Source organism: Leucoraja erinacea, chromosome 6, assembly GCF_028641065.1.
Source record: "Leucoraja erinacea ecotype New England chromosome 6, Leri_hhj_1, whole genome shotgun sequence".
In the NCBI taxonomy this organism is placed as follows: domain Eukaryota; kingdom Metazoa; phylum Chordata; class Chondrichthyes; order Rajiformes; family Rajidae; genus Leucoraja; species Leucoraja erinaceus.
Window position 1 is genome coordinate 42,501,272 of NC_073382.1, and position 22,767 is coordinate 42,524,038.

The 22,767-nt window shown below is 44.0% G+C and overlaps 1 protein-coding gene across 1 annotated transcript in view; it reads left to right on the forward strand.

Moving 5' to 3' along the window:
- Positions 1 to 14,549: 14,549 nt before the first annotated feature.
- Positions 14,550 to 22,767, forward strand: part of LOC129698010 (claudin-10-like) — a 57,688-nt gene continuing 49,470 nt past the window's right edge. The window contains exon 1 of the mRNA XM_055636821.1: positions 14,550 to 15,304. Within this exon, the coding sequence (XP_055492796.1) occupies positions 15,085 to 15,304 (220 nt within the window). The 5' untranslated portion in view covers positions 14,550 to 15,084. The remainder of the gene's footprint in view (positions 15,305 to 22,767) is intronic.

The following is a 22,767-nucleotide window of genomic DNA, read 5'->3' on the forward strand; positions in this document are numbered from 1 at the left end:
AACAACCCCCCGAACCAGATTCCCAGCATCTTCAAGAAGTCAGACCTGATGGTAAAGGTGGCGGAAGATTGGTCGAGCGAGTTGCCAAATAGCATTGTCTTGCTCTTTCTGCGATGAGACTATGGCTCCCGATGCCAACTGCAACAAGTCTCAGATGCTAAACAATCTGCGGACTGCCCATGGATCCAAGCAAAAGACGGCGACGTCCATGTAAAGGGAGGTTTAGATCTGACTTTGTTGCCTCATACCCATCATTCTACTTACAATACAATACAATACAATTTATTGTCATTTAAGCCTCAGTGAGGCTCAAACGAAATTCCGTTTCCACAGCCATACAAACAGACAATTTTCTACAGACATACACACAATTTAATTCACACAAACATCCATCACAGTGAACCCACTGTGATGGAAGACAAAGTCTTTTCTCTCCCCTGTTCTCCATTTCTCTCCCGATATCCAAGCCCCAGGTGGGCGATGCTAAGTCCCACGGACATTTTAGGCTGTGCCGGGCGATTTACAGCCCCGCTCCCGGTCTAAAAGTCACAATGTTCGAGCCACCGGCAGGCGCTGTAATGTCCCACGGCCATGAAGCCGCGCCGGGCGATGTATGTCCCCGCTCCGGGTCGTTCCAACCCTGCGACATGGGCTGGAGAAGTCGCGTTGTGGGAGCTCCGGGAAGCGGTCTCTCCCCCCGGACCCGCGAGCTCCCGATGTCCCAGTCCACCGGACCTGCGGCTGCAGCTGGAGCCTCCGAGCCCCAGGAGTTGAGTCGCAGCAGCGAGTCACCACCGCTCCCCACGCTCCGAGGACGGCCAGCCCCACGATGGTGAGTAGTCCGCAGCTCCGCAGTCTCCCGAGCCCCCGGGTCGTTCAGGTTGGAGGCCGCTCCACGGTGCTAGGCCCCAACGACAACGGGGACCCGACAGGGAAAAGGTCGGGTCTCCCGGACAGGGAAGAGATTTTAAACAGTTTCCCCCCCCCCCCACCGCCCCCCACATATACACATTTAAAACCAGTATTAAAAAAACACCAACACTACATTTAACTAGACAAAAAATAAAAAAAAGACAGACAGGCTGTAGGGGCCGCTGCAGCGGGTGAGTCACACCGCCAACATTCTCTCCCAAGAATGAAGAATGATCCCTCAGCAATGTCGAGAGATTCTTCTCTACCTTGATTCCTCTACATAGGACAACTGTACTGGCAAGAGAGTGCCTTAATATGGCTCTGTGCTTGAGAAGGTGGACAATGATACAGCCGAGTCTATAGCCAACATGAATGATGAACTAGTGGCCATCCGCACAGTTGCCCTCCAGAATCACAGGAACCTTGACTTTATCCTAGCAGAGAAGGGAGGTACTTGTGCCTTGATCAGGGCAGAATGTCTACATTCTGGATAACTCTGGTTACAAACCTGGTTAATTACATCCACAACAAAGTTAAGAAGGTCAATCACCTCCTCCCTCCACCTGGTGGAGTGGAACTACGGGATGGCTGGGCTCTTTGGGAACCTCTTTGGCTCACATCAAGTTTATTTTTTATCCTTTTTAGTTTGTGTTGTGTTTTAATGCTTATGTATAGTATATAATCTGTATAGTGATAGAAGGTCCAGCTAAAAATCTCACCAGGTTCTAGTTACCACTCCTCTCCTCACAACATCACTTCTTATATTCTTATATAAGAAACATAGCTTTATTAAGGCTCACCCATCATAGGTACTGGAGGCTGACTCTAACATAAAGAGACAATTAAAAATATCTTATGATGATGTGTGCTTGAACTAACGTCAAAGTCCATTTCTTAAAAAGCAGATAACAACAAAAAAATGTTAAAGGTAATCCATGGCAATCTTTAATTGATTTGTCAGACGGGTGCCAAAGATCTACAATGAGTACAAACGTTCCTCATTGCTTCTCGGGCTCTACTCACTGATCAAAGGGAAGTTAGCACAATTATACATTTTTCTTTTCAGTAAAACACTCCTGCCAAGTCTGAATATGGCATGACTGAAAGATTTTATAGCCTTTCAGAATATAGGAAAAGCTGGGTCCAAACCAAGCTCATCCAATAACAGGTTATGACTTATCTCTGAAGCGTCAGCAATTTTTTTCTATCTTCTCTTCTTTATTCTTACAGTCTTACACCTTACATCTTACCATAGAGGGAGTACAGAGAAGGTTCACCAGACTGATTCCTGGGATGTCAGGACTTTCATATGAAGAAAGACTGGATAGACTCGGCTTGTACTCGCTAGATTTTAGAAGATTGAGGGGGGGATCTTATAGAAACTTACAAAATTCTTAAGGGGTTGGACAGGCTAGATGCAGGAAGATTGTTCCTGATGTTGGGGAAGTCCAGGACAAGGGGTCACAGTTTAAGGATAAAGGGGAAATATTTTAGGACCAAGATGAGAAAAACATTTTTCACACTGAGAGTGGTGAATCTCTGGGATTCTCTGTCACATAAGGTAGTTGAGGCCAGTTCATTGGCTATATTTAAGAGGGAGTTAGATGTGGCCCTTGTGGCTAAAGGTATCAGGGGATACGGAGAGAAGGCAGGTACAGGATACTGAGTTCGATGATCAGCCATGATCATATTGAATGGCGGTGCAGGCTCAAAGGGCCGAATGGCCTACTCCTGAACCTATTTTCTATGTTTCTATTATGGCCTTGAAATAAGCACATGTTATTACTGCAGGATTCCATCTTAATTTCCTTATTAAAAAGACTATTGTGTTCCATATAATTTGCAAAGTCATTCAGACCTGGCACCAAGCCATTTTTTTGTTCTACTAGACCATGCTTTTGTAGAAGACTGGGGGGGGGGGGGGGGGGGGGGGGGGGGGAGGCAAAATGCCTTTGACAAGGTCCCACACAAGAGAATAGTGTGAAAATTTAGAGCACACGGTATTGGGGGTCGGGTATTGACATGGATAGAGAACTGGTTGGCGGATAAGAAGCAGAGTAGGAATTAACGGGTCATTTTCAGAATGGCAGGCAGTGACTAGTGGGGTGCCGCAATACCCAGTTATTTACAATATATTAACGATTTAGATGAGGGATTTAAATGTGACATCTCAAAGTTTGCGGATGACACAAAGCTGGGTGGCAGTGTGAGCTGCAAAGAGGATGCTATGAAGCTGCACGGTGATTGGCCTCATCAACAACAATGATGAGTCGGCCTATAAGGAGGAGGTCCAGCTCCTAGCAGCATGGTGTGCTGACAAAAACCTGGCCCTTAACTCCAAGAAGACCAAGGAGCTCATTGTAGACTTCAGAAGGTCTAGGGGCAGCACGCAGACCCTCATCCATATTAACGGGACGGAGGTGGAACGCGTTTCCAGCTTCAGGTTTCTGGGGGTCAACATCTCCGATGACCTCTCTTGGACCCACAATACCTCTACTCTGATCAAGAAGGCTCACCAGCATCTCTTCTACCTGAGGAGACTAAAGAAGGTCCATCTGTCTCCTCAGATTCTGGTGAACTTCTACCGCTGCACCATCGAGAGCATCCTTACCAACTGTATCACAGCATGGTATGGCAACTGCTCTGTCTCCGACTGGAAAGCACTGCAGAGGGTGGTGAAAATTGCCCAACGCATCACCGGTTCCTCACTCCCCTCCATTCAGTCTGTCCAAAGCAAGTGATGTCTTCAAAGGGTGCGCAGCATCGTCAAGGACTGCTCTCACCCCAGCCATGGACTGTTTACCCTCCTACCATCCGGGAGGCGCTACAGGTCTCTCCGTTGCCGGTGATCTGTACCTCGGTGATTGCCAGTCACCCCCCCCCCGGACACTCCTTTCCCCAGAAAGATTGCACTACGACGACTGTATGTACGTATATATATTTATTGCTCATATTCTATGTTCGCTCTTCTGGGGCGATGCTAACTGCATTTCGTTGTCTTGAGTATAGAAGCTGGGATGTAATGTTAAAATTGTACAAGGCATTAGTGAGACCAAATCTGGAGTATGGTGTACAATTTTGGTCGCCCAATTATAGGAAGGATGTCAACAAAATAGAGAGAGTACAGAGGAGATTTATTAGAATGTTGCCTGGGTTTCAACAACTAAGTTACAGAGATAGGTTGAATAAGTTAGGTCTTTATTCTCTGGAGCGCAGAAGGTTAAGGGGGGACTTGATAGAGGTCTTTAAATTGATGAGAGGGATAGACAGAGTTGATGTGGACAAGCTTTTCCCTTTGAACATAGGGAAGATTCAAACAAGAGGACATGACTTCAGAATTAAGGAACAGAAGTTTAGGGGTAATATGAGGGGGAACTCCTTTACTCAGAGAGTGGTAGCGGTTGTGGAATGAGCTTCCAGTGGAAGTGGTGGAGGCAGGTTCATTGGTATCATTTAAAAATAAATTGGATAGGCATATGGATGAGAAGGGAATGGAGGGTTATGGTATGAGTGTAGGCAGGTGGGACTAAGGGGAAAAAAAGTTGTTCGGCACGGACTTGTAGGGCCGAGATGGCCTGTTTCCGTGCTGTAATTGTTATATGGTTATATGGTTATACTGTACACTGCACAATGTCAATAAAGTTTGAATCTGAATCTGAATCTGAATCCGACATGGGTGAGTGGGCAGATGCATGGCAGATGCAGTATTATGTGGATAAATGTGAGGTTATCCACTTTGGTGGCAAAAACAGGAAGGCAGATTATTATCTGAATGGTGTCAGATTAGGGAAAGGGAGGTGCAACGAGACCTGGGTGTGCTTGTACATCAGTCACTGAAAGTACGCATGCAGGTACAGCAGGCAATGAAGAAATGAATGGCATGTTGGCCTTCATTGCGAGAGGATTTGAGTTTAGGAGCAGGCAGGTCCTACTACAGTTGTACAGGGCCCTGGTGAGACCATACCTGGAGTATGGTGTGCAATTTTGGTCTCCTAATTTGAGGAAGGACATTATTGCTATCGAGGGAGTGCAGCGTAGGTTCACCAGGGATGGCGGGACTGACATATGATGAAAGAATGGGTCGACTGGGCTTGTATTCACCAGAATTTAGAAGAATGAGAGGGGATCTTATAGAAACATATAAAATTCTTAAAGCATTGGACAGGCTTGATGCAGGAAAAATGTTCCCGATGTTGGGGTTCCAGAACCAGAGTTCACAGTTTAAGAATAAGTGGTAGGCGATTTAGGACTGAGACGAAGAAACATTATTTCACCCAGAGCGTTGTGAATCTGTGAAATTCTCTTCCACAGAAGCAAGTGGAGGCCAATTCACTAGATGTTTTCAAGAGGGTGTTAGATTTAGCTCTTAGGGCTAAAGGAATCAAGGGAAAAGCAGGAACAGGGTACTAATTTTAGATAACCATGATCATATTGAATGGCGGTGCTGGTTCAAATGGCCGAATGGCCTACTCCTTCTCCTACATTTCTATGTTTCTATGCTTTATGTTTCTAAGGAACAGGTTTGCTATTCACAGTAGCAAATAACAGCTTGTGAACTTGTTACAACCTTGATTTACTCTGTGTGGTTCCTTTTTCGTCTCACACTTCAAAGACAGGTTTACAGGTTAATAACTGTCCCTAGTGCTAGTGCAAGTGCTAGTGTACGGGTGATCGCTGGTTGGCGTAGACTCGGCAGGCCGAAGGGCCCGTTTCTGACTATCTCTAAAATCTAAAATCTAAAAGGAACTGAAGATACTGGTTTGATACAAACTGAGACAAAATGCTGGAGTAACTCACCGGGTCAGACAGCATCTCTGGGGGAAACGGATAGGTGACATTTCGGATCGGGATCCTTCTTCAGACTGACTGTAGGGGGTAGGGGGGATACTGGAAGCAAGAAAAGATCAGGACTAATCAGAGTTGGCAACAAATGAGTTCACGCAGGGAGATTTCCTGATAGGCCAATTGTTGGCTAGGGATGGTATGATCCCAAGAGGGATACTTCATTGTGAACTGTGGAACTGACTTTTAGTGGAGGAAGGGAAGCAGGGGATTGGTGGGGGTAGAGGAATGGGAGGGGGAGTTTGTAGAAGTTACCTAAAATTAACGAATTAGAGAATTTCTAATTATCTGTGGTTCAAGAAGGTGACTGACCAGCATCTTCTGAAGGTAATTAGAATTGGCAATAAATACTGGCATTGTCATGAAGCTCCATCACCAAAAGATAATAACAAATGCAAATTAAAAATTTGCTCCATTGAAATCTGACTACTAGAAAGCTGACTTGTCCAGCAGAAGGGAGAGAAAGAAGCGTGTTAATAATACCATGCAATGTGCTTGGGGGATGGTTAAATAGCTGGGAATTTTTTGAAGTTGTGGGATGTTAGTGTGACGCTTGGAATAAAGTTTCAGAATGATTCATCATTAAGGTTGAGTCCTCTTTGGCAGAGATTGTTGACAGGTAGATGGAGCTATATTACAAAGAGCAGTGTGGAAAGCGCATTGTGTAGGAATGGTACAAACATTTTCAGATTTTAAAAATCAACCCTGTAATTTATCCCATCAGATAAAGCATAAAAAGAACTTTAATTTGATACCTAATTCACTTTCATATCTGCAGTATAAAAAAAAGTTATGGTCATTTTTATGCTCGGAAATTAGCATCTTGTTCCCCATTGCTTTTCCATTAATTTAACACAAAAGCTGTGATCGAGGACAGTCAAAAGCCCATAACTTTCTTAAAAATTACGAGAACTGAATGAAATTTTCAGTTATTATAGATTGAAGCATTCTGAAACAAATATGAAACATCTTACTTGGATAACCTGAAATTAAAGCATATAATTAGTTAGTTACCTAATTGTAGATAATAACAAAATTGACCGTTGTGACGGAAATAGTAATAAACACAGAGACTGCCTTGAAAATTCTAAAATGTGATATTCTCAAGATTAGAACTTTAATATTATTGTATTATATACCGTAAGTCCATAACAGACAGATAAAGAAATTACAATTTCTAGCAAATGTCCAAGTCTTTATGGAGAAGATCAGTTGCTAGCTGGTACATTGGCATATCATAATCAGTAGCATCAGTTAAAATATAACAACATTTTTTTTTGAGGTGCCTTGGATGTTTTGCTATGTCAGAGGTTTCATATAAATGAAAGCTTATGATATGTATTAGATCATGGAAACATTTAATCTTTCAGTTGGAAAATCCCTTCAGTATTTTAAATGCCCTGGGTTTTACCCAAGCACCGTCAGACCGTTGAACCTACTCCGGAATGTCTGTAAGTGTGTTGCCGGACGCCGCAGTAATCATGGCCATTGGGTGCACTGGCAGTGATGTCTTCTTAGCCCCGGTCCCCCACTAGGGATCCATTGCAGAACTCCAAACAAGCCAGCTGGAGAAAACACTGAGCTGCATACTGCCGGCTCCCCCCCCCCCAGCGAACGGAACAAAAAAATCCCCCTCCAGCGAGCAATGGAATACAAAAAAGCTCCACAAACAGAGTCCTTAGCTGCGCGCAGAAGAGCTAAAGCCCCGGCGCATCGCTCGGAAAAACAAAAAGCTCCGGGGGCCATCCCCTTAGTTAGGCCCAGGAGGCGATAATTTCCCTCTTGAGAAAAGTGGCTCTCCGTGGATGAGGCAGCCAAAAGGTTTCAACCAACTTGTCCATTCTCAGCATTACCCATATTTGTGCCACTACCCAAGAACTCTCAAAAACATACTTTTAAACATACTAAAAAAAAAAAAGTTGAAAAACTAACGCGCTCTGACGGGCTGCTGCCATTGCAGCGCCCCCTACTCTCCTATACTCCCTGATTCCATACTCCCCTGATCCACACTCCTCCCCAGGCCCACCATTACACAAGACGGTCCTGGTAGGTTTTTGACTTCCCAAATGCAACACCTTGCCTTACCCACATGAATTCACTAGGCTCCCTCTGATCCATGACCCCACAATCTTGTCAGACCGGCCTATCCATCGCGGACCTTTTCAAATCCTTACCCTCCAAACAAATAAACACCCCTTCCCCATCTTCCCTCACGACCCCCACCACCAAGATTACCCCAAACCGACAAGCTCAACCTCACCCAAAGTTTTTTAGGACACTGCCCTTAGACCACCCTTACACCAACCTGATGGATTAACACCCAGTCCTGTCTACCATCCTCATAAATCTGTCTGTTACTGTCCTGTCATTCTGACACTCGTTCTGTCGTCTCACTGACTTCAAACCTGAACACCACAACACCAAAGTCCGGCCGGCCACCACCCATTTACAACACAGTAAAAACCCTCAACCTTTGTTTGAAAATTCCCGATATCCTCTGTGATCCATGTCGAACTGATCTTTCGACGGCCATCAACGAACCAAAAGCCGCTAAGTTACCATCGCGTCTCCACAATCTTTTGACACCACCTTACTTCATGGGATATCTGTAACCCTCATCAGTTTGTAGGACACGATCTTCGTTACAAGACTTGATAATTAGGTCCTGTCTACACAATGCCATTCGTCATTCTGTCTTTCCTGTTCCTGTACCTAGCTGTCGTCTTCCTTCGCCGACAGCTGTCGGCATTAGCCGTCATATGACATGTATCTATGCATCACAACTCACACCTTTTCATATTAATGTCTTGAGTCTCGAGTGTGATCCGAAATTCACGCAAAACACGCAGCGCTACTATTTTGACCCATTAACCATCATGTCCGTGGTGTGTTAGTAGGGGTTTCGTTCAGATTGAGGTTATTTTTACAAATTATTAGGGGTTTGCTTCTCTTGCTTCTTGCCTGGCAGGTAGCCGCATATGAATCCTAGTGACAGGAACAAATGGATCTGATTCAGTGTGAGAAGGGACTCTGTTTGACGGGACCTGAGTGCTTCCATCCAACAAGACATCAGGGGGGTAGGAGGGCAGAGAGTTATGTTAGGCAGAGCAGTGTAGGAGGGAGATGGGTAAAGAAATGCGATGGCGGAAAAATGGAGAGTTGAGTGGGATCTCAGCGTCAGGAGAACGGTGAGTGGGTTCGTGAGATATCACAAACGGCTGGGGATTATGGGGAATGACCCGCGGTTGGGGGCATGAAGGTGATGGTGAATATGGCGATTTGCCATGACTCGCGCCGGCCCGTGTGATCTCTGTAACCCACGGTTTCCCATTCATCCCATCTTCAACATTTCTATGGGTGGAGTGTTACCCCATCTCATTTTTGTGACCTGCCCTTCTGTCCCCAGGAACCCAACGGGTCCCACTGTGGTCCAGTATAGCTATCCATATTATTAAAAGGCTGTCTGGTATTAAGTCCATGCCGTGATCTCAATAGTTTAGCAGTTTATGTAGTTGTGCAATTTAACCTTTTGGCGCGAACTTCCTAGCGTTTTTGCCGTGGTTCGTTCGTATCAAGTTTCTTCACATCTATTCACTAAACTCGTTTGATCTGTTTCGGCTTTCTGTGCTGCGTTTTCCCCGAGAGTACGCTGCCACCTATGGCGTCTTCTTGGCCCCCCTCCGCCGCGTGTTGGTGCGCGGATTTTTCCCCGTTCGCTGAAATTGACCAGAGATATTAATTTTTTTTTTACAACATTCCCCATTCTCTTCTGTGGCCCCTGCTGGACGTGAGGGGAAGCCACTATAAACACTAGGAAGTGGTGTGCCTCAATCATCCCTCTGCAAGTGGTGTGCCTCAATCAGTCTCTTCTGCACGTGGTGGTATGGCCTCCGGATCATGAGCATTACTAACCCGACACGCAATGTCTGACAGCACTGCTGTGATTACCCTTATTTGTGTTTAGAACATGAAAATATGGTTTAGATGTCGTAAAAAGCACTGCCTGCCAAATAGTCCTTGTTTGGTTTTTGTTCTGGGTTGAATTAACAACACTCCCCTCCCTGCTCCCCCCTCACCCTCCCTCCCTCTCCTCCTCCCCCCCCCCCCCCCCCCCACCTCCCTCACCTCTCCCCCCCCACACCGCCCCCCCCCTCCCTCCCACTCCCCCCCCCTCTCCCCTCCCCCCCACCTCTCCCCCCCCCCTCCTCTACTCCCCCCCCCCCACCTCTCTCTCCCTCCCCTCCTCCCTCCCTCTTCCCCTCCCCCCGACCCCTCCCTCCCCCCCCCTCTCCCCTCTCCCCCCTCCTCCCTACCTCTCTCCCCACCCCTCCCTGCCCCCTCTCCCCTCCTTCCACTCCCCCAGTCCCTCTCCCCCTCCCTCCCCCCCCCCTCCCCCCCTCTCCCCCTACCTTTTCATCTACCCTCCTCCTCCATCCCCCCCACACTGGCACCCTTCCCCACCCAAATTCCTCCCAAATAAAAATTACTCTCCCCCGATTAATTAGGTCCCCTAACCATATTTTTTATGCCACTCCCCACGCCCTTCCAACATTTACCCCCCTTGGTCTCCCCCCCCACCTTTTCCCCCTCTATCTCCCCTTTAATATTAACCGCCCCCCACCCCCCTTAAACACCCCCCCATTGAAAACCCCACCCTCTCAATCTCCCCAAACAACATATAACTCCTTAGCCCCCGATCACCCAATTTGTTTGCCCCCCCCCCCACCCCCCTCACACACACCCCCCCGACACACACCTCTGGTGTTTTTTGTCCTTAAATTTTACTATTATCCATGTTCTTTCTTCCTTATACCCCTCCTCACAAATTCTACACATTCCCCTCTTCTTTTCTCTTCCTACCAACCCCCCGTCACTTAACCAGACCTTAAAACACTTCCTCAAATCTATCAACTCCTCAGCCTCGTACATTAAGGGGTTCTAGGGGAGAGGAGAGAGTACTGAAGGCAAAAGGAGGGACTTACTAATAGAGAGTGACTGATGTGGTAGGAGAATGAGAGGAGAAACCTGGGAGGGAGTGGGAGAATAAATAGAGGAGGAGAGAGGGGAAAAGAAGTGGGAGGGTGAAGACGCCCCTTACTGAAAGTGGTCTCCTGATGGGATCACCTCCCCTCCTCCTCTCCCCCTAATCCTAGGGTTCTCCCTCCCTCCTCCACCCCCCTCCCTCCTCTCCTTCCCCCTCCCATGTCGGGACGCCCCTCTCAACGCTCCTCTCCTCTCCACTGGAACCCCTCCCTCTCTCTTGTGCCTCTCTCCTCTCTGGTCGTGAGCTCTTGGAATCTTTCATTGGGGAACAGCCCTCTGTGTGACAGGAACCCAACGGGTCCCAATTGGTCCAGTATAACTATCTATATATTATTAAAAGTCTTATCTTGTTTGTCTGTCTGTGATCTCAGGAGCTACGCCAAAACGGTACACCGCGCAATTTTTTTTTGCAGAATCTTACCTAGCTTTTTGCCGTGGTCGTTCGTATCAAGTTTCTTCACATTTGATGTTATATTTCACAATTATTGATGTTGGATTAAGGAAAATCTCAAGGCTTTTTGTTTCTTACGCTAACAATATGAGGGTATGATGCAAAACATACTTGGCGAATAAAATCTGATTCTGATTCTGACCACGGAGAAAGTAGTACCACTCAAAGATAAAGGAGGGAATCTATTTTGGAGGATGTAGGTGAGATACTAAACGAGTACTGTATTCACAAAGGAGAAGGACTTGGAGGACAGCAAGATCAGTGTGGACAATACAAATGTACTAAGGCAGTTCGAGATTGAGTAGGAGGAGGTACGGAGGCTCTTGAAGAACATTAAGGTGGATAAGTCTCCAGGACCTCATGGGATCTATCCTAGGTTATTGAAGGAGATTGGAAGGTGTTTGATGAGGAAGGGCTCCAAAACGCTAATTAGGGATAGCCAGCATGGCTTTGTAATGTCTCACTAGGTTGATTTAGTTTTTTGAGGAAGTGGCATAGGAGATTGATGAAGGCAGGGCAGTGGATGTTGTTCACATGGATTTTAGTAAAGCTTATGTTAATGTCCCTCATGATAGACTGACATACGGGATTCACAATGACTTAGTCCTATGAATTTGAACTGGCTTATTTATAGACAAATGGTTGGGGTGGAAGGTAGACATTCCGCCAGGAGGTCTGTGACCAGTGGAGTTCTGCAGTGGTCTGTGATGGGACTTCTGCGGTTTGTGTGATATATAAATGATCTAGATATAAATGTAAGGAAGACACGTATATGGATAGGATAGGTTTAGAGGAATATGGGCAAAATGCAGGCAGATGGGACGAGTGTAGGTGGGGCATATTGGGCGGCTCGGGCAAGTTGGGCCGAAGAGCTTGTTTCCATGATGATTCTATTCGCAAAGATGAAGGTGGATTTCTTTCAGAGAACTTACTTTGGAAAATAAGGACATTAAATAATTATTTATGCAAGAATAAAAACCTTCTGGGAATATTTGAGAACAGTTACCAGGGAGAATAATGATCCAACCAATTACAATTATTTTTAAAAAAACTGCAGGAATAAGTGAGATTCAAAACTGATAGATCCCCAAAATCTGATGATCCCCATCGCAAGGTTTTGAAAGAGATAGTGATAGTTGTCATATTCTAAAATTGCATGGATTCTGGAATATTTCCCATGAATTGAAGAGTTGCAAATGTAACCATACTATTTAACAAAGATGGGAAATTGAAAATAAGAAACATCAAGAGACAATTAGATTGGGAATAATATATTTGCATGGTTTGACAATGCCATGAAAGAAGGAGGACAGAGTGCAGGAAAACATGTCTAATTTGCAAGTTGGGGGACTGCAGCTAGTGCTGTGCCACAAAGAACATAGAAACAGAACATAGAATTGTACAGCACAGGAACAGGTCCTTTGGCGCACAATACCTGTGCCAAACATGATGCTATGACCTCCTCACCTGAACGTAATCCACACCGATCACCTCCCTGCATATTCATGTGCCTATCTATCTCAAATGTGGCAGTCCTGGCCAGCTCATGCTCCCCAAACCTGGAATATCTGACTGTGCAGTGCCGTCCCTCTACCTGCCGAGGGAATTCACCTGTGTAGGAGGGAACTGCAGATGCTGGTTTAAACCGAAGATAGACACAAAATGCTGGAGTAACTCAAAGGGACAGGCAGCATCTCTGGAGGGAAGGAATGGGTGATGTTTCTGGTTGAGACCCTTCTTCAGACTCACCTCATCTATCCTGATAGAAGTCTACATTCCCACCCCTCCCCCCATGCAGACGTCAAGCTTGCTCTCAATAAACTGTACTCTGCAAATAGTTTCGAAATAAATCAACCCAAACCCCTGGTCATTGCAGCAGACTTCAATCAAGCCAACCTCAAGGGCGGATTACCAAAGAACTATCAGCATGCCTCTTGCCCACCAGGGGCCAGAACACTCTCGACCACTGCTACACATCCATAAAAAACGTCTATCACTCCATTCCTTGGCCACATTTCGGGAAATCAGATCACATAACTGGTACAGATCTGGTACAGTAAGTTGTTCAATGCTGTTCGGCGGACACGGATGATCCTACGTAACTGCTTTGAGTCAGTGGACCCGTCCATATTTACGGATTTTACAGCCAACCTTAATGAGTACACCACAGCCGTGACTGACTTCATCAGCAAGTGCATAGAAGAGTGCATGCTGGAGAAGACATTCCGTGAGGTCCCGCATACTTAGGAACTGTGCGGACTAACTAGTGGGAACATATCATGTGCCTTCGTCGCCACCCTATTCGCCTGATCACCACCTTCAGTGAGTTATGAACTTGGACTTCAAGATACTTCTGAATATCAATGCTGTAAGTTCTCTGAAAGAAACCTATCTTCATCTTTGCTAATGGAGACATAGAGTCATACATCATGGAAACAAGCCCTTCAGCCCAACTTGCTCGACCCGGCCAATATGCCCCATCTACACTAGTCCCATCTGCCTGCATTTGGCCCATATCCTTCTAAACCTATTCTATCCATATATGTATCCAAATGTATTTTCACCATTTTGATAGTACCTGCCTCAATGACCTCCTCTGGCAGCCATACACCCACAACTCTTTGTTTAAAAACGTTTCTTCTCGGGGTTCTTATTAAATCTCCCCCTCACCTATGCCCTCTGGTTCTTGATTCCCCCTAGTCTGAATGAAAGACTGTGCTTTGCCCATCTATTCCTCTCATGATTTTGTATACCTCTATAAGATCACCCCTCATCCTCCTCTGCTCCAGGGAATAAAGTCTTAGCCTGATGAAACAGTTCTCTTTTTTGCATATCAGTAGAATTTTATCTTTTTCGCATATCAGTAGAAGCTTTTACGTTTTGTTTACTTGCTGAATTACTCTTAAATTCTACTTTTCCTTTCCTTATCAATGTCTTGGTCTTTATTTGCTAAATTGTTAATATATTTTGCTATCCACTTTTGTTGTTTGTTTTTAGTCTGAAAGGGATATATATTTATTGTACAGTTTGGATTAATTCTTTAAATGCCATGATTGCTTGTCTCTTTTCAAAGCCGAAATCGCTTTGCCATCATGCCTCTGTAATTGTGATATTGCATCGTATCCGTTCTTTCACTCGACCAATTTGTTGTCGAACGATCTTTTACCGGCACGCCTGCCTGCATTTATCCAAACCATCATTTCCAGAAAGTATCGCTAGTGATCGAAACATTAAAAATAAAAAAGGACGCAGAGTGCTGGAGTAACTCAGCGGGTCATACAGCATCTCTGGAGAACATGAATAGGAGACGTTTCGGGTAGGGACCCTTCTCAGGAGTCTGAAGAAGGATCCTGACTCGAAACGTCGCCAGACTTTTAAAATGTTCGCCTATTTCTGTTTGTTTCGAGAATGTAGCAATACATCACTGTTAATTTAGCTTGGATGCAGTATTTTGCTGTAATAACAAGCCCTTTGGAATATGTTGTGATTGCTGTTATCCTAGTTTTCTTTCGAGCATTGTTCTAAATTTGTAGATCTCAGGAAGACGAGGTACTCACCATGTTTAAAGGTGTTGAACAGAGGCTGTCTGTGCGATGACGTAAGGTAATTGTCCTGTGCCCAGATTTCAACTTTTCAGCAAATGTTACATTCATTCATTCCTAAAGACACAGGTCCTACCACACGCAGCCTCCTGAGAAGCAAAAGAAAAACAGGTCGATTTTACTATTATTTCCTCTAAGCGTCGAAAATTGAGAGATTCAAATAGAGATAATCGACGGAAAAGGGAACACAAGCGTACAGGTGTTAAACTGTTAAACGGTTTAATAAGCCTAAAAATGACGAAGATGACCATTGAAATCGTTGCCTTCGTGATATCGGTGTCTGGATTTATTTTGATATCTTCCACGTTACCCACGGACTACTGGAAAGTGTCTAGCATCGACGGTACTGTTATCACCACTGCCACATTTTGGGCCAATCTCTGGAAAACCTGTGTGACAGATTCCACCGGCGTCTCCAACTGCAAAGACTTCCCATCCATGCTCGCACTCGATGGTTCGTAATTTTTAATGAATTCTTTCAATCGTCTGTTTTTGTACTTCGAACCCTGCCATTCCCCTCGCTGTACTCGCTGCAAGCATAAAGTATCGGGCACAATCCATTCCTTTACTCTATGTTATTCAGAATGTATTTGTCAAGAATTTACAGCCTCGGTGTGATGATAATACAATGCCAGAGCCTAATTTGGGGGATTTTAGAAATGGACTTTACCTAAAAATTCATGTTTAATCTTTAAAAGCATATTTCCTATTGCCATCTGAATTAAAAAAGATGCTTAATCATTTCAGACTGACCTCTATCCCTTAATTTAGTTCTAGATTTCAAATTTATCACAATTTATATAGTTATTAACAATATAATAATCTGGTTTTATGTACTTTTTATCAGTTATCCTGTTATCCAGCAGGCATCAAGTGTATTTTTTATTCAGAACCATTGTTCTGATGAACATAGACGCTGCCTGGCTTGCTGGGTGTTTTCAGCATTTTCTGTTTTTGTTTCAGATTATTAGGATCTGCATTTTTTGCTTTTCATTCCCTTTCGAGTTTTTTTTCATCATCTCCATTATACTTATCATTTGGTTCATATTTCTGAGGTACAATCTAACAACTGCTGATTGTGGCCATTCCCACAAGTACTGGGTAGAAAAACTAGAAATGCAAAGTTATTTCCTTCTCTGTTGTCGTGCTAAAGATCACTATTTTTCACAGCATGTAATCTCTTGGCCAATATTATATTGCTGAAATACAAGCAATAATGAGAAGATCAATGTGTTTATTGATTTAAAAAATCCATACTACAGTAGAAAAGCTAGTAACGGTTGAGTTCTGCACACCTTCCGTGGGCCACTTCTTGCTCCAAAATTTCATTTGCACCTATCTGAAATTAATTGTGTTTTGGATGCTTTGCCTTTCTCATGGACCTCTATATTAAATGCTAGGACATTCTGTTCAGCCACTCTTGAAGATAGCGGAGTCAGGGGATATGGGGAGAAGGCAGGAACAGGGATGATCAGCCATGATCACATTGAATGTTGGTGCTGGTCCGAAGGGCCGAATGGCTTACTCCAGCACCTATTGTCTATTGTCTATTTTCTATTGTCTATTGGCACTCAACCTGCAGCGACTGTAAATCCTTTCGTGCAGGTGTAAGTACTTTGCAAGAATTAACCTACTTAATCTTTCCTGCTGGGTTTCATGACTGTTGTTCAGCTTTCTATCTAAAGGAAAGGAATCAAAAGAATCATGAATCTTGCCTGGCAGCACAACATTCTATTTCCAAGTAGAACAACATGTGGAATATAGATAGCTTTGTACTTTGAAACAAAATAATTTTGATATCAATACCTAGGTTATTCTAATCCCCACAGAAATAGGAAAATACATTTCCCATGACACATTTGCTGCATGTTGCTTTCCATGTACATGCAACCTCCGGATAACAAATTGGTTGTTTACGAACTTCTATAGTTCGATTTTGTCCTTAAGTCAAAGATTGATTTGAAATTGTAATCATACCCTTCACAGTATTGCAATGAATAGCATAAAAACACATAAAACAAAAACACATAAATTGGGGTCTATTGCTCCAACCCTCGTCGTCACTTTCGACAGCCTGATAATCTGTAGGTGATGCTCCTGCCAGCAAACAGACAGAGATTGAAAAGCAAGGCACAAATTGAAAGCAATACAGCAGTAGTGTGAGGAGACAGAGGGTTTATTTCAACCTAAACTTAAACCTAAACCTACACTTGAATCAATAGGCTTCCACATGTTCAAGACCACTTCAGTTGTCAATGGAAAATAGCTTGACAACTACATTTTGACAATGACAGTTGGGGTCTCTCCTAACCAGAAATGTTGAATGAAAAGGGAGATTCACTGTCTGCTAAAGACCAGATCAAATCAAGAAGAATTATCCCACACTGTACATGATGGCCAAGTATAATCTCCGCAAGGCTTGCAGGGAAGCGTAGAGAAACTTCCAAACAAGCTGGAGGCTCAATTAGAAACATAGATAGAAACATAGAAAATAGGTGCAGGAGGAGGCCATTCGGCCCTTCGAGCCAGCACGCCATTCAATGTGATCATGGCTGATCGACCCCAATCAATAGCCTGTGTCTGCCTTCTCCCCATATCCTTTGATTCCACTAGCTCCTAGAGCTCTATCTAACTCTCTCTTAAATCTATCCAGCGATTGGCCTCCACTGCCCTTGGTGGCAGGGAATTCCACAAATTCACAACTCTCTGGGTGAAAAAGTTTTTTTCTTAAGTGGCCTCCCCTTTATTCTAAGACTGTGGCCCCTGGTTCTGGACTCGCCCAACATTGGGAACATTTTTCCTGCGTCTAGCTGGTCCAGTCCTTTTATAATTTTATATGTTTCTATAAGATACCCCCTCATCCTTCTAAACTCCAGTGAATACAAGCCTATCTTTTCACCTCTTTATCTTGAAATCCTCATAAGCCAACACATTAGTACCTGCACGCTTTCATCCCACCCTGGTCTTGGATCAATCTGCCCCCTTGTTTTTGCGCCAAAGTGGAGAACCTCACTCGCCCACTCACTCAACCTGTCCAAGTCACCCTGTCTAATATTAGTCACCAAATCATTAATATGTATGGTAAACAGTTACGGCCCCAACACCGAGCCTTGCGGCACTCCACTCGCCACTGCCTGTCATTCTGAAAAGGACCCATTCACTCCTACTCTTTGCTTCCTGTCTGTCAACCAATTTTCTATCCATGTCAACTCCCTACCCCCAATACCATGTGCTCTAATATTAGTCACCAGTCTCCCGTGTTAGACCTTATCAAAGGCTTTCTGAAAGTCTAGATACACTACATCCACTGGCTTCCCTTGATCTATTTTACTTGTCACATCATCAAAAAACCCAGAAGATTAGTCAAGCATGATTTCCCTTTCATAAATCCATGCTGACTTGGACTAATCATTTTACTGCTATCCAAATGCCCCATTATTACCTCTTTAATAATTGACTCCAGCATCCTTCCCATCACTTGTCAGGCTAACTGGTCTGTAATTCCCCGTTTTCTTCTCTTGCTCCTTTCTTGAAAAGTGGGATAACATTAGCTATCCTCCAATCCACAGGAACTGGTCCTGAATCTATTGAACATTGGAAAATGATCACCAATGCGTCCACTATTTCCAGAGCCACCTCCTTGAGGATCCTGGGATGCAGACCATCAGGCCCAGGGGATTTATCATCCTTCAGTCCCATTAGCCTACCCAATACTATTTCTCGCCTAATGAAAATTTATTTCAGTTCCTCTACCCCCTTAGATCCTCTGTCCTCCAATACATCTGGGAGATTGTTTGTGTCTTCCTTAGTGAGGACAGATCCGAAGTACCTGTTCAACTCTTCTGCCATTTCCTTGTTGCCCATAATAATTTCACCCGTGTCTGCCTTCAAGGGACCCACATTTGACTTTGCTATTCTTTTTCCCTTAACATATCTAAAGAAGCTTTTACTGTCCTTCTTTATATTCCTGGCCAGCTTCCCCTCGTACTTCATCTTTTCAGCCCTTATTGCCTGTTTTATTTCCTGTTGTCCTATGAAAGTTTCCCAATCCTCTGGCTTCTGGCTACTCTTTGCTGTGTTATACATCTTTTCTTTTAGTTTTATTCTATCCCTAACTTCTCTTGTCAGCCACGGTTGCCTCCTACTCCCCTTAGAATCTTTCTTCCTTTTTGGAATGAAATGATCCTGCGCCTTCCGGATTATGCCCAGAAATTCCCGCCATTGCTGTTCCACCGTCATTCCTGCTAGGATCCCTTTCCAGTCTACCTTGGCCAGCTCCCCTCTCATGCCTTCATAGTCCCCTTTGTTCAACTGCATCACTGGCACTTCCGATTTAACCTTCTCCTTCTCAAATTGCAGATTAAAACTAATCATATTATGATAACTACCTCCAAGCAGTTCCTTTACCTCTAGTTCTCTTATCAAATCTGGTTCATTGGACAACACTAAATCCAGAATTGCTTTTTCTCTTGTCAGCTCCATTACAAGCTGCTCTAAGAATCCATCTCAGAGGCACTCTACAATCTCTCTTTCTTGGGATCATGAACCAACCTGATTTTCCCAGTCTACCTGCATATTGAAATCCCCCATCACCACAGTGGCATTACCTTTGTTGCATGCCAGTTTTAACTCCTGCTGCAACTTACACCCTACATCCGGGCTACTAGTTGGGGGTCTGTAGATAACACCAATTAGTGTCTTCTTGCCTTTGTAATTCCTCAACTCAATCCACAGTGACTCTACCTCGTCAGTCCCTTTGTCTTCCCTCACAAGGGTCTGAATTCCATCCCTCACCACCACCCTCTCCTCTGCCCACCTGCCTGTCCTTTCTATAGGATGTATAACCCTGAATATTAAGTTCCCATCCCCGATCCTCCTGCAGCCATGTCTCAGTAATCCCCACAATGTCATAACTACCAACCTCTAACTGAGCCTCAAGCTCATCTACTTTACTTCTTATACTTCGTGCATTCATATACAATATGTTTTATTCCTTACGCATCTCACCTTTCACATCGATCCCTATTACACTTGGCCATACTCTCCTATCCCTTTGTGAGCTTTCTTTCCGGTTAATTCTGGGGTCATTAATTATCCCTTTACTCCCTTTCCCTTTAACTCCGTCCTTAACTATACCATTTGACAATCATGAATGCCAGGCAACTGTGGCATCTTTATGCATCAATGTCTTTTATGACTATTTTTCACAGACAAACAAAGTTCCATTCCTCCATCCCCTGGTGGCTCTGTGCCATACATCTTGGTGGCAAAAGTCAAATCTGCTTCATAGAAACATAGAAACATAGAAAATAGGTGTAGGACTAGGCCATTCGGCCCTTCGAGCCTGCACCGCCATTCAATATGATTATGGCTGATCATCCAACTCAGTATCATGTACCTGCTTTCTCTCCATACCCCCTGATCCCTTTAGCCACAAGGGCCACATCTAACTCACTCTTAAATATAGCCAATGAACTGGCCTCATCTACCTTCTGTGGCAGAGAATTCCAGAGATTCACCACTCTCTGTGTGAAAAATGTTTTTCTCATCTAGGTCCTAAAGGATTTCCCCTTTATCCTTAAACTGTGATCCCTTGTCCTGGACTTCCCCAACATCAGGAACAATCTTCCTGCATCTAGCCTGTCCAACCCCTTAAGAATTTTGTAAGTTTCTATAAGATCCCCCCTCAATCTTCTAAGTTCTAGCGAGTACAAGCCGAGTCTATCCAGTCTTTCATGAGGGTAAATCCTCAGAAAGTAGCTGGCCCTGTAAGATTCCCTGGAGGCAAAGAGAGACCACTAATGTTGGAATCTGAAGCAAAAAAAAACAAACTTCGAGAGGAACTCAATAGGTCAGGCTGCATCCATGGAGAGAGATGGACAGACAATGTTTCAGGTCAGGTCCAATCTTAAAGACTGATAATTAGTTAGAATTGGTCATAACATTTTCTCCACCCTGACCCTCAACATTGGTGCCTGTCAAGGTTGTTTTCTCAGTTTCTTACTCTACTCCCTGTACAGCCATAATTCTACGGCATGCACAAAGCCTGTTCAATCTGTAACATTGCCGATGCTGCCACTGAAGTCAGCTGGATCAACGACAATGATGAGATGGAGTACAGGAAAGATATTTAGAACCCTGCATCAAGTTGTCATGACAATAACATAGCCCTTAACATCAGCTCGTGAAAGGGTTGGTTGTTGACCTAAGGGAGTGAACGCAACCCTGTGTTCATCTATGAAGCTGTTGTAGAGATGCTAAACAGCATCAGGTTCCTTGGCATACATATCACCAGTAACCTAATGTACTCCCTTCATACTGATGTGGTGATCAAAAATGTGCATTGGTATATTTACTTTCTTAGGTGTCTTAGAAGATTCAACATACCCACAAGGATTCTGTTGAACTTCTACAAGTACACTTTAGAAAGTATTCTGATGGAATGCATCTCATGTAAAGTGACTGCTGTGCTTTTAACCATCTGCATATACAAAGAATGGTGAAAACAGCCCAGACTCACTGCTTCCTTCCCATCCAGTCCATCTTCACAGTATGTTGCATCAGGAAGGCTGGATTTATTGTCCAGGATGTCTGCACTCCTGATCATTCCTGTTTTCATCTTCCACCTTTTGGAAAAGATTCAGTTGCTTGAAAACTCGAATGTCCCAACTTAAGAACAGCTTCTTGTCCATTGATCCTGAAGATTAAGATGCATGGGATCCAAAGTAACTTGGAGAATTGGATTCAGAATGGGCTTACTCGTACAGGACAGAGTGTTATGGTCTAAGAGTGCTATTCTGGCTGGAGATCTATGACCAGTGTTCTTCAGGGATCAGTGCTGGGACTTCTGTTCTTTATTAGATATATACTGTAAGTGACGTGTGTAGATGAGATGGTTAATAATGTCTGCAGACTATGTCAAAATTGGTGGATTTGCAGACAATGATGAAGGCTGTCAAGGCTTACAGTGGAATATAGATCAGCTACTGAACTGGGAGGAGAAATGATGGATGCAGTTTAAACCAAGCAAGTGTGAAGTGTTACACTTAGGGAGGTAGACTACAAGGGGGGAAATTACAGTTAATGGCAAGACCCCAACAGTATTGATGTACAGAGGGATCCTGAGAGCCAAGTCCATAATTTTTGGAAAGTGATAGTACAAGTAGATAGTAAAGAAATAAAGAAGGCACATGTGAAAGACGAAACTGCAGATGCTGATTTCCACCGAAGATAGACACAAAATGCTGGAGTAACTCAGCGGGCCAGGCAGCATCCCTGGAGAAAAGGAATAGCTGATGTTTCAGATTGAGACCCTTCATCAGCCGATGAACATCACCAGAGATGTGTTTTGATATGTGTCTGCATACGATATAGGTAAAACTAACACATATTAGACAGAGAAAGATGGCTCCACACACACTTGTGTTGGGATCAAAAGCAAGAATAATTTATTTCCAGGTCAAAAGTCACTTACCTCATTTACATAATTATATACGCAAGTATGAGCATGCTCGAATATGTGCAGCTCCTATGCTCAAATTACACGGACAATGATACATCCTTTCCCTTTTGACATTTTGGGATTACATTTCCAAAGATCCAAAACAAAGCAAACCTAAACACTTTTTACAATAATACACACTAGTAATATGCTTTAACTTAACTGAATAAAACAACTGTTCTGTCTTATTTCACAATTTTAACCATAGCCAAACTTGTGACTCGTTTCAATAACAAAAAATAATGTTCACATGCTTTCTTCTCATAAGCATGTAGGTACATCACTACAAAACACATTACTTCTTGACCTACTCGCCGTATCTTTCTGACAACTCTTCCTGCCCTAATCTTTATGATGGTGTTTCCTTCAGAAGTGACTGCTGGTCAGGTCAGTCTGTCTACTTCCCAGAAATTAGA